Raw genomic sequence first — 12,173 nt, forward strand, 5'->3', positions numbered from 1 at the left:
CCGCCTCCAAACCCAAAGGGTGAAGGCTTCCGCCTCCGGAGACCGAAGTGTTAGTGTCAGGCCTCATTTTGTGAAAACATACGTTGACCAGAACACCCGGGGAAAGGGAGGGTTTCTGTTACACGAATTACATATAACTTAGTTCCTGCGAGGAACTAACTCCCGCGAAGAACTCAGTGAGGCTTTGCTCTCCCCGTCCCACTGTTTTAGTTTCCGGGGGCTCAGCCGTAGCGTCAGGTGGAGCCCCAGCCTCGGCGTCCGGCCGGGGTCCTCCGGACCCACCCGACCTCTCGGCCCGAGGCCGCTGGGGCCTCCGGGCTGCGGCCGGGGCCGTTCGGGGCGGGTGGACCCGGGGTCTAGCGCGTCCCCGCTACTCACCGCGGTTAGCTCGGCCAGAGTGCAGGGACGGTCGGCGGCGGCCCGGCCCCGCTACACTTTAACTGGCGGCGGCGGCCTCCGCGCGCTCCGGGCGGCCAGGAGGGGCACCGCGGGCCTCTCGGACCGACCTGCTCCGGGAGGGGACCGGACGCCAGGCGGGCCCGCCGGGCTCGGGCGAGAGGGGCGTGCGTGCACTCGTGCACCTGGCTCACTGCTCGCACGGGTGCGCTGAGCCGGCGCGTGCGCGACTGCTGGAGAGCCGCTCGGACCCAAGCATCCCTCGCGGCCCCTGCAGGCCGGGGCACTTCTTTCCCTACCCAGGAAGGGCGCCAGGGGGCCGCCCCTACCTGGGCGGTGCTGGGGGAGGCGGAGCCCGGAGGTGTGGCCCCGGCCGCCGGGATAAGAGCTTGGCCGAAGGCTGGCAGGGAGTACGAGCGGTGGCGGGCGGTGGCCCCGCGATGTCGCTAGTACTGCTGAGCCTGGCCGCGCTGTGATGCGGTGCCATGCCTCCGGAGCCGGCAAGCCCACATCCGCGCCCCCTCCCGCTTTCCCCTCCCTCGAGCCCGTACCCAAATTCGTCCCACCCGTCAGCTCATGCTTCTCCAAGGCGTTCGCGGAGGGCCGTCTGTAGGGGACGCGTGTGCATGCTCTGGGGCACCGGGCGTCAGGCTGCTTGAGTCAGGAGCAAGGGAATCAGACAAACCAGGGTTCGCATGCCACCATGTGCTCTTGATTTAGCCATTTATGCTCACGGAGCCTCTTGTCCTCATCTGTGTAAGGAAGGGTCATACCTAACTTACCAGGATCTAGTGAAGGACAGCGATAGGGCCTGCAAGGCAGCAGCAAAGAGCCTGGAACATAGTAGGTGTTCACTATTGTTATTGCCTGGGGTCTTGAGGTCTGTCCTCTTTGGGGGCACAAGAGCTGCTTCTCCATTCCACTCGCCTTTTTTGCCCTGTTAATTTCGCTGTACTAGGGCCCTTGTCCTCAGAGCTAAGCTCCTGAACTCTACTGCAGGTTTCTTTTCATCCCCTGTGCCTTGAAGGACTGAGAGAATCTTCTGGGTCATTAAAGAAAAGCTCATCTGCGAAATAGCATTTGAAGCTATATTGCTGCCCTTTTAGCATAGCACATAGCATAAAAGCATGGTGTTACTTGGTGATGGAAAGACAAACCCCATTCCCTGCCCTTATGTCTTCAGCTACTCTCCTTGTCCTCTGTCTCAGTTCGGAGCCCATCCCCTCACTCCCTGGCCTTTTCCACTAGAGGAAGAATTCATTGCCTTTGCAGTAGCTGCTGTTAGGCCAACAGCTTGAACTCTGTAAAGTTTAGAGCCATTGCTTTGCTTCTTCCTAAAATTTGTCTCACCAGCCCTTTGACAAGAACGTAGCTCCCAGTATGGTGGCTCATTTGTTTAAAAAGCTGCCTGATGATATCCCTTGGAGTTCAGCTTTAAAAAGACAAAGATGAGCGACTGAGAATTTCACCCAACTCAGGTTACTCAAACTATCAAAAGTCTTGCCTTCTGTCATACAAGGTGTTTAGAAATGTTGAGGCCGTGAAGGATCAGATTCCAGAGCTGGTGGACTTAACCACGCTGTGTCATGTCACTGGAACTTGCAGCTGCCTTTTAGGTCCAGTATTTTATTACAAAACCAAAGTGCTAATTATTTTTTCTTATAAAAAGGCACGAGCAGTTAACTCCAAAGGATTTAATACTGGCCTTTCTTAGACACTGATGATATTATTTTTTTTTAAGTTTTTATTTTTTTTAAATAAATTTTATATATTTTATTGATTTTATTTTTGGCTGCATTGGGTCTTCGTTGCTAGTGCGGGCTTTTCTCTGGTTGCAGAGACCGGGAGCTACTCTTCATTGCAGAGCATGGGCTTCGGTAGTTGTGGCACACGGGCTCAGTAGTTGTGGCTCACGGGCTCCAGAGCACAGGCTCAGTAGTTGTGGCACACGGTCTTAGCTGCTCCGCAGCATGTGGGATCTTCCTGGACCAGGGCTCGAACCCGTCCCCTGCATTGGCAGGCGGATTCTTAACCACTGGGCCACCAGGGAAGCCCTAAAAGTTCTTTTTAAAAGATAACATGATGAAATCACAGTTGCGCTATGATTTTTTAAATATCTCAGGTGAGTCCTTTTATATTAGAAGAAGAATTTTTTAAAGCACCTGGGAAAGGCACCATGGACTGCACTCTTCTACTTATCTTCTTGGCATAGCCAGTCCTTAACCTGGGAAAACTCAATAAATATTCTAGACTGTCCTGAAAGCCTGCAGTTAAACATTAGAGTGTGAAGGGACCTTCATGGTGGTCTAGAGTTATCCCCTGCTTGTAGCAGAGACGGCTGAGGTGCAGAGAGGGGTAAAAAACCCACCTCTGGTCTTTAAGGGAGGTGATGGCCAGGCTTGAGGGTCAAGTGTACTAGCGGTTAATCTATGGCCCATCATAGCCTACCATGGGGCCATGTAGTCTCCCTCAAACTGTGAAGTGGAACCAGCTCAGCATTCATCCCTTGTGTATGCATTTAAGGAAAAAGATGGCGTTTTGCCTAATTGGCAAATGAAAGCTTGTGGTTTGACCATATTCAACATGGCACTCGGTTTCTTTTCGTCCCCTGTGCCTTGAAGGACTGAGGGAATCTTCTAGGTCAAAGTAAGCACTTGGAGACACTTGGCTAATTGCCACTAATCCAGGTCCTTTGTTGGGGGTGTGGATGTTGTGCTCACAAACAGGCTGCTGAGAGCTACAACCTGGAGCCTGAAGCAGAATGCCTGGGTTCAAATCCCATTTGGGGCCATTTCTCTGCTGTGTGCCTTGGGCAAGTCAGCATCCCTGGGCCTCAGTTTCCCCATCAGCAAAGTGAGGGAAGCTGAACTTAAATTACATCCTGGCTCTAGAATTTTACACTTCTCTGAGTCTGTGAGTTACACTGGCAAACCGTGTGGGGTCCATTTCCTTAGCAGACGTTGACTAGAGACATGAGTTTCAGCAGTAGGTTAAGGAATGAAATTATAAATGAAAAGTACTTGGAAATTCAGGGCTTCCCGCTTTGCCTTGCAGTGGACGTTTTCCTACATTGGCTTTCCTGTAGAGCTGAACAGAGTCTATTTCATTGGGGCCCATAACATCCCCAATGCAAATATGAATGAAGACGGCCCCTCCCTGGCTGTGAACTTCACCTCACCAGGTACATTTCCTCACTCTTCTCTTACTGTCTTGCTGGGACACCTGTTTTGGTATGTGGTTTGGTACAGAGAAGCCAGGTACCCTGGACAAGGCGTTTGGCCTTGCTGAGTCTCGGCTTCCTCGTGTGTAATATGGACGTGACAGTAACTGCACCTCACTCACAAGGAGAGGATTAAGTCAGGTGAAATGGAGGGGAAAGCCCATTCCTGTGTGTCAGGCACTGATTGAGCACTTGACACGCATCATCTCACTTAAGCCGTAAACAACCCCAAGGTTGGGACAGCCCCGTTTTACAGATAAAGAAACTGAGAACTTAAGTAACTTGCCCTGGTTACACATGCAGAAGTGAAGCTGACAGTCAAACTCTGGTCCTTCTGGACTGATGCACTTTAGCCATTCTTTGTTGTTGACGCAAAACGCTTGTTCCAGCCTCAGTTGCCTGGCAGGCTGTGTAGTCTGACAGCGTGCGGCTGGTCTCTGAGGAGGTACAGACTCCAATAGGTTTCTCCCCTGAGCTGCGGTTAAGAGGCAGGTGGCACCGAGTGCTGGGTTCTTTCCCTTGCTCTGTGACACACAATCAGCTCTCTGGTGTCACACCTTCAGTATCACACACGGGGTTGGGGTGAGGATGAGATGGGATCATGGGTGAGGAGGGTCCAGCACGGTGCCCGGCCCCAGCAGCTCCCACGTCACCCCCACTCGGCTGGGTCACCTGTTCTGTATCCCATGCCTGTCCCTGTCCCAGGTGTAGCATTGAAGCCAAATGGGGCAATTTCCAATCTGTCATTGTTCCTTGGTCGTGGTCCAGTGTATTCTTGGCATCACATCATTTACTACACAGTAGTGCCCAGCTTTCTTGATGAGACTAAATCTCATTTTTTAAATTATATTTTGGAATAATTTTAGATTTATAGAAAAGTTGCAAAGCTAGTACAAAGAGTTCCCATATACTTCTCACCCAGTTTCCCTTATCGTTAACATCCTACATTACCGTGGTCTATTTGTCAAAACTGCGAGTCCAACACTGGTACATTTCTATGAACTAAACTCCAGACTTTATTGGATTTCACCTGATTTTCCATTAATGTCCTCTTTCTGTCTCAGTGGCATTTAGTCCCCCATGTCTCCTTCGTCTCATCTGATCTGTGACAGTTTCTTAGTCTTTCCCTGTGTTTCACGATCATGACAGTCTTGAGGAGTGATGGCCATACATCCTGCACACCCAATCTGGGTTGGTCTGGTGTTTGTCTCATGATTAGACTGGGGATATAGGTGTGTTTGGTGAGAATTCCGCAGAGGTGAAGCACTCTTCTCATGACACTCTATCAGGGGTGGGTGACATGCACAGGACGTCACAGGTGGTGCTCACCTTTGTCACTGGTTAAGTGGTGTCTGCCAGGCTTCTCTGTGTAATCTAGTATTTTTCCCTTTCCCAAATTTTAGTTTTTGGAAACAAATCACTAAGTCTACCCCATCCTGGGGTGGGGGGTATAGGGTGGGATTAAGCTCCACCTCCTGGAAGGGGCAGTATCTACACATATTACCAAACCTCATTTTTGAATAATGGTTGGTTTCTAAGTCTTCTCTTGGGGATCACAGATAGTTTTGATAAAGGCTGTATTTAATTAGACTCTGGTTATCACTTCCTGAATAGATAATCTTCTGTTTAACAGTATGATGTTAGCATCTCATTTAAATCTGCTATCTGACCTCATATCTGAAATGTCTGACAATTCATTACAGGTGTGGTAAGCATATGTGTATGCACACTTGTTGGCAAGGGGGTGGAGCAGAGATACCTTCTTCTAAAATGTAAAAACTTTCATTCAAATTTCCAGGCTGCCTGGACCACATAATGAAATACAAACAAAAAGTGCATCGAGGCAGGTAAGTAAATACAGCATTTGCTTTTGTTATTAGAAGAAATTCATACCGTGAGTCAGCGCAGCTCAAGCTTTTTAAGATGAAGGAACTGAGGCCTAGGGTGGGGCTGTTATGTATCCGAATTGCTCAGACTGTGAAGGCTGATCCTGGCCAGCGCCGTGCCCCCTGAACCCAGGGATGGACAGACTCTTAGTAGGTTTATATGGTGAGCAAGTCACAGAAAAAAAACCCCTGCTCCCTTGGTTAAAGTAACATTTTAGCCCAAACCAAAGGCCCTTCCTGCCTGGATGGGAATCTGTAAGTCCCCCACCTGCTCAGACACCAGTACCACTGAACTGTGGTCACGGGGACCCTGCACACCTTCTGCTTGGACGTGCAAACATTCAAGGTGGGAGCGTTAGCTAAAGTAGTGACCTAGAAGCAGGCTGTCAACCTGTGACCTCACAGGGGTCCACATCCTACAGGCCAGACTGTTAGAACCTGCCCCCATCTTTCGCATTTTTAAATAAGCCCCTTCAGGATAATCAGTCCCAACTGGCCAACTTCCAAGGGGTTTACAAGGATTTCTGTGCATTTCTGGGTAATAGTGGTTTTGGGGAGATCAGTCCCTGCCTCTTAGGCACCCCCACCCCACAGGCATCCCTATGAACCCCAGCAGACTGAGTGCACGCGTCTCCTCGCTGGAAGGCAGACTTGGAGCATTGTGCCTCCTCTCTCGCCCCCCACCAGGAGAGATCTGGAGTGTTGGAGGTCACTGGGATGTGAGGCGGTCTGAGGGCCTCGAATCAGTCCTAGAACCCAACTCCTGAAGACAGTTCTGAGCTGGGACTTGAAATGGCCTCCTGGGTGGGGAAAATAATACACGGTATTCTATATCATGTTCCTGGAAATTAACCGAGTGCTGATTTGCAAGCCACATGAATGAAACCACCAGCTTTTTCTCACAGAGTAGACCTGTCCGGGTATCTTCTAAGCCATGAGATATTTCCTTATTTCCTGACATACAGTAAAGCTGGGGCAGAGTAGTCTGATGGATGGAGCTCCTGGAACCCAGAGTGTTCTAGTTCTAGCTGAATTCCCTCACTCTATAAACTTAGACATGTCTCCTAACCTGTGGCTCCTGCCCCATATCCCGGCAAGGAGGAAACCCCGACCCCAGCCCTTCACTCAAAATGGATGTTGAGAAGAGAATGTAGTAGTAGAACCCAGCCTGTGCCTCTCACCACCCTCAGCCCAGGGAAGCTGTTTTCAGCAAAGCAGTGACGTGCGGTCACTAAACTTTCTTGGGCAGCAGGTTACTTTGAGATGATAAGTAAAAGGCACACTGTGTAGTTGAATAAGTATCTCTTGGACGTGTGCCTCAGAACGTACATCTGTTTTTGTCAAGCCCTTATGGGGACTTAAATGAGGGCTGAGTTTGCAACTCCAGCCTTGTGATTCTCTCTCAACTTACAGGAAGTCTGTGGGATCCAAACATCACTGCTTGTAAGAAGAATGAGACCACGGTAGAAGTGAACTTTACAACCAGTCCCCTTGGAAACAGATATATGGCTCTCATACAAAATACCACTGTAATTGGGACTTCTTATGTGTTGGAGGTACTTTTTTCCCCTTCATTTCCTCAACACCACCCCCGTCCTCAACCTCCAGCTCTCCTTCTCTTGTTGAAGAATGCAGATTTCCTGGACAGGCTCTCTTTTGAGAGAGCACGGGCAGAACTGTCTGCTGTACAAATATGCTGGGCTATTTTGATTAATTCAGACAAAGAAAAACAAGTCCCTGGGAGCATCCCTGGAAACATCCCTGTGACTCTAAAACCAACCAAAGGTAGAGGTCTCAGAAGTATGGAGTGAATCCTGACTCACGCATAGTCTAATGAGTTCAAAGTCAGTTTGGGAAGAGCGGTGTCTTCACTGGCAGTCTTTGATCTAATCATTTGTAGGCTCCTAATACCTTTTTTTTTTTTAATGTATTTATTTTTGGCTGCATTGGGGTCTTCGTTGCTGCCTGCAGGCTTTTTCTAGTTGCGGCGAGCGGGGCTACTCTTTGTTGTGGTGCACGGGCTTCTCATTGCAGTGGCTTCTTTTGTTGCAGAGCACGGGCTCTAGGCACGAGGGCTTCAGTAGTTGTGGCTTGCGGGCTCTAGAGCACAGGCTCAGTAGTTGTGGCACATGGGCTTAGTTGCTCTGCAGCATGTGGGATCTTCCCGGACCAGGGCTCAAACCCGTGTCCCCTGCATTGGCAGGTGGATTCTTAACCACTGTGCCACCAGGGAAGTCCCTGGCTCCTAATTCTTGATTTTTGTCTCACTCACCTGCACCAGAAGGAACTAACTCGAACTTCCGTGGTGGTTCAAGGGACTGGGGAAAGTGAAGGTGCTGTGGTCCAGGTAAAGCTGAATGAGATGCTCTGGGGAGGGGAGGAGAGGGGAAGGGCACTGAAGACCCATTGCACTGCAACTCGTTGCCTTTGAGGAGTCTTTCTAGTTGGAACAGATGAGTTCTCTCCCCAGCTCGCTTCTGCCAGCAGTCTCACCATTATGTGACATTGATGGGGAATCCTGGCTTCCATCTTCACAGCTGTGAGGTCAGGAAGCTGACCTTATCGTCACAGTCCCTTCTGCTTTTGTGAGTGGCTGTTGACTTTCCAAGGTGTTTTTATTCCTATTTTCTGTCACAGAAACACAGAGGAACTCTGAGCCATTTTATTATCCCAAGCCTCCATTTTCACTGCAAAATGAAGTAACAAAGGACTTGAAATCAGCAGGCTTGGGTTCCCAATCAGCATATGAACTTTGAAGGGCAACTCTGTCCCCTCGGGGACTGAGTTTACTGCGCTGGAGAACAGGAAGTTGGGCTAGCAGGTGCTCTCACAGCTCTTTCCACTCTGAGTGTATGCTGTGGGGCCATGGAGGGTCCCGGTAGGACACAGCTACACCCAAGACATAAGGGCCTTTTTGTTCTTCATTCCTGGGACATACCGGCAGAGCTCAGACACGCCCGGCAGAGCAGATACCCATCAGCACGTTAGGACTGCACCCCTTTTCCAGGGAACCAGACTCTACTAGTCCCAAGGGACTTACATGTCGTAAAGCACTGGCTTAGGTCAAGAGGAGTCCCACTGCTCTGTTTTTTGGAGGACATATTTGTATATGTATTAGGATGTGACCTAACCCTTTTAGATAAGGAAATTAACATCTTAGCAACATGTACAAAGTTTAGGTTCACAGCTCAGGAGTCTTAGAAGGTGTTTGGTCTTGAGTCACTAGTCTGGATTTTAGGGCTTTGTGACAGACATATGACCAAGGGAAAAAAATGTCCTATTACAATGCTAGAGAGGGGCTGAAGCCAGAAAAAAAGGGAAGAGAAGTTCTGGTGAAAGTAGAAATAAGGCTGAGCCCCTCATTCCTCCTTAGCTGACTCCGTATTTCCATACCTGTGCTTCATTTATGAGATCAAGATCCGTGACCAAGCAGGATATACACAAGAAGGGAAACAAAATCAACGGTGCAAAATTGATATTCAGAGTGCCTCAAGGATCTGCTGAAAAACATCAGGGCTGTAAACGGACTGAGTATATGAGGGAACATGCATTTCACTGCCTTTTGACTTTCTTATCCGTCTCAGTGGCCCAGGCCTGGCTGATACTGTGATTCATTGTGGCCACACAGACATTTGGATAACAAATTAGGAATAGTGGCACCAAGAGACACACGTCATTGGTGCCTGAGAGCAGCTGGTTCTGGACAATGTCTCTCTGGATTTAGCGATGTTAGTACCTTCACTGCAGGTTGACAAATAAAATGGTTCCAGAACTAGCCCAGGGGTGGGGTCAAAAGTTTTAACTTCCCTGGTGGCTCAGTGGTTAAGAATCCGCCTGCCAGTGCATGAGACATGGGTTCGAGCCCTGGTCCGGGAAGATCCCACATGCTATGGAGCAACTAAGCCCGTGTGCCACAGCTACTGAGCCTGCGCTCTACAGCCTTCAGGCCACAACTACTAAGCCCACGTGCCTAGAGCCCGTGCTCCGCAACGAGAAGCCACCGCAATGAGAAGCCCACGCACCACAACGAAGAGTAGCTCCGCTCACTGCAACTAGAGAAAGTCCGCGTGCAGCAACGAAGACCAAACGCGGCCAAAAATAAATTAATTAATTTAAAAAAAAAAAGTTAAAAGGTGCTGGTCTTAGAAACCCACCTCCTAACAATCCTGACTGCTGTGTAGGCACAGTGCCTACGGATTCCTGAGCACTTTCACACGCTGGAGCTTAACTGACCCTCAACATTCCCGTAACCAGGTGGCATGACCTCCCACATCTGTCAGTCTGACAAAACAGCCTTTAAAAACGCCATCTATCCATATTATGTATTAAGTAATTGCACCCAGAATAACATTAATTCAGCAAAGAAAAAAAAACGTAAACTCTGGTTATCACAGTGAAAATGTGGAGTAAGAGGCCAAAATGATTTTAGAGGACTGTTCCTAACCTCCTGGGCCCCCTCTCCCTTTTGAGAATCTAATGAAACACCTGGACACTCTAATGGAAAAACACACTGATCTGCAGACCCCGGGGAGATCTACTGACCCTTGGCTTTAAAGGGACCAAAACTTCCACAAAGCACTGAGTAAAAGTTTTAGTTTCCAAATAAGAGATAAATTTGGTTCTGTTCTGCTAAAGATGAACAAGCTTTGTTTTCTCCAGGCAGAAGTGTGCTGGGTGGATGGCTGCCTCTCCTCCTCTCGGCTCTGCTGGTGGCCACATGGGTGCTGGCGGTTGGGATCTGTCTGACCTGGAGGCATGGTAAGGGTTATAATTCAGTTCTTTAAAGAAACGCAGATGAGGAAATAACAGTGATTTTTTTTTTTTTAAAGGAGATTCCTCCAAAGGCAATCACATTTTGGCATTACACAAGAGTCAGACATTTATTTAATGCCTCATAGCTCTCCTAAAGACTAATATAATGACTGGACCACACCCGCTAAGGTAAAGCAGGGATTGGGACTCCAGATCTGCTATCCCCTGTTTTCTTTTTACCATCGAGGCATCTACAACGAGTGTAATGGGCCAAAGACAGCTGATAACAAATTACATTTTACCTGTGATAGGTACTCTACGCTAGTTCCTACTTTTGAAAAGTAATTCTTCCAAAGCATAAGAACAACACTCATTTGGATTCATATACTCTAAGGATCTTGCCAACTCTACAACACTGAAGACTTGAATAAGAAATCAGAATATTTATATAGATACACAGCTAGAGGGAGGCCCACTGAAAACCTCTGCTTCTTCTCCCCTCCATACGTAGACAAGGAAATATAAATGTAGTCTTTGAGTTGTCTGTGATGTTGTATACAGAACAAGATTAATCCCATTTTCTTTCTTAGGTAAGCTAGCCACGTCAAACTTTGACCTTAAGAATACTTATATTAATGGCTATTGTTTGACTTGTATTCGTTAGTTTCATACCTAGTTTCCATTCCTTAACACATATAGGACAGAATTCCAGTTGAGTTCCAGCTGAAATGGGGGTACCACTTAACCTTACGGAACTGTAAAGAAACTCTACCACCTGTAGGTAGAAGATGGAACAACTACTGAGTTGACCCAACTTAAAACGTGATGTGAAGGGCAGAGAGGTCAGCTGTCCTTGTTCACATATGGCACTAAAAATACTAAATTTACAACCACCCACCTGAAACAGAGTACCTTAAACCTGAACAGTTTCTATGAATTTATTTGAAAAGCTACGGGCTTAATCAAGAGGACTAATTCAGTGACAGGGACTTAGACAAACATCTTTTAAGCATCTTTAAGGTTTAAGCACTGGTGTGTTTCAGGTGATGTGTACAAAAGGAACATCAGGGGTATCTTCCTCTCTGGCAGTAATAACATCCCTGGTGCTTAGCTGATGTGCCCTAGCAAGGGATCATTTATCAGCGATAGTTTAGACTAGAGTAAAAGCCTGTTATTTGCTGTCCACAGATGACAAATGCTTTTCTCCCCCACAGAAAGGATCAAGAAGACTTCCTTCTCTACTACCACACTACTGCCCCCCATTAAGGTTCTTCTGGTTTACCCATCTGAAATATGTTTCCATCACACAGTTTGCTACTTCACTGAATTTATTTAAAACCACTGCAGAAGTGAAGTCATCCTTGAAAAATGGCAGAAAAAGAAAATAGCCGAGACGGGTCCCGTGCAGTGGCTTACCACTCAGAAGAAAGCCACGGATAAGGTCATTTTCCTTCTTTCCAATGATAACACCCTGTGTGATGGTACCTGTGGCAAGACGGGGGGCAGCCCCTGTCAGAACTCCCAAGACCTGTTCCCTATTGCCTTTAACCTCTTCCGCAGCGATCTGAGAAGCCAGACTCATCTGCACAAATATGTGGTGGTCTATTTCAGAGAGGATACCAAAGACAACGACACTGGGCTCAGTGTCTGCCCCACATACCGCCTCGTGAAGGATGCTACGGCTTTCTGCAGAGCTTCTCCATGCCAAACAACGTGTGTCGACGGGGAGAAGGGTGCACGCGTGCCACTACAGCTGCTCCTCCCCATAGCCCAGCCACGAACCAGGAGACCTTAAAGCCTTCCTACTGCTCCAATTACAGGCGGAAAGCATCTGTGATGATTCTGAAGTTTACCGTACAGACTACTTGTAGGGAGGATTACAGCTGAACCTTGAACAACCCAGGGGGTAGGGGTGCTGA

At 48.4% G+C, this 12,173-nt stretch overlaps 2 protein-coding genes across 2 annotated transcripts in view; one reads left to right on the forward strand and one right to left on the reverse strand.

The window, feature by feature from the left end:
* The window catches only part of CHDH (choline dehydrogenase), a 63,232-nt gene extending 62,547 nt beyond the window's left edge, over positions 1 to 685 (reverse strand). The window contains exon 1 of the mRNA XM_079932811.1: positions 379 to 685. The gene's annotated coding sequence lies outside the window, so the exon portion shown is untranslated. The remainder of the gene's footprint in view (positions 1 to 378) is intronic.
* Positions 686 to 836: 151 nt separating this feature from the next.
* On the forward strand, positions 837 to 12,171 carry IL17RB (interleukin 17 receptor B; the record flags this gene model as incomplete). Its single annotated transcript, XM_079934344.1, is given in 12 exon segments — positions 837 to 869; positions 873 to 896; positions 3,451 to 3,577; positions 5,415 to 5,443; positions 5,445 to 5,463; positions 6,916 to 7,058; positions 7,784 to 7,849; positions 8,876 to 9,020; positions 10,162 to 10,260; positions 11,469 to 11,587; positions 11,591 to 11,941; positions 11,946 to 12,171. Coding segments are annotated over 12 exon segments (1,233 nt in total). The 3' UTR covers positions 12,024 to 12,171.
* Between the last annotated feature and the right edge of the window lie 2 nt (positions 12,172 to 12,173).

This window comes from Stenella coeruleoalba, assembly GCF_951394435.1.
Source record: "Stenella coeruleoalba genome assembly, chromosome: 10".
NCBI classification, from domain to species: domain Eukaryota; kingdom Metazoa; phylum Chordata; class Mammalia; order Artiodactyla; family Delphinidae; genus Stenella; species Stenella coeruleoalba.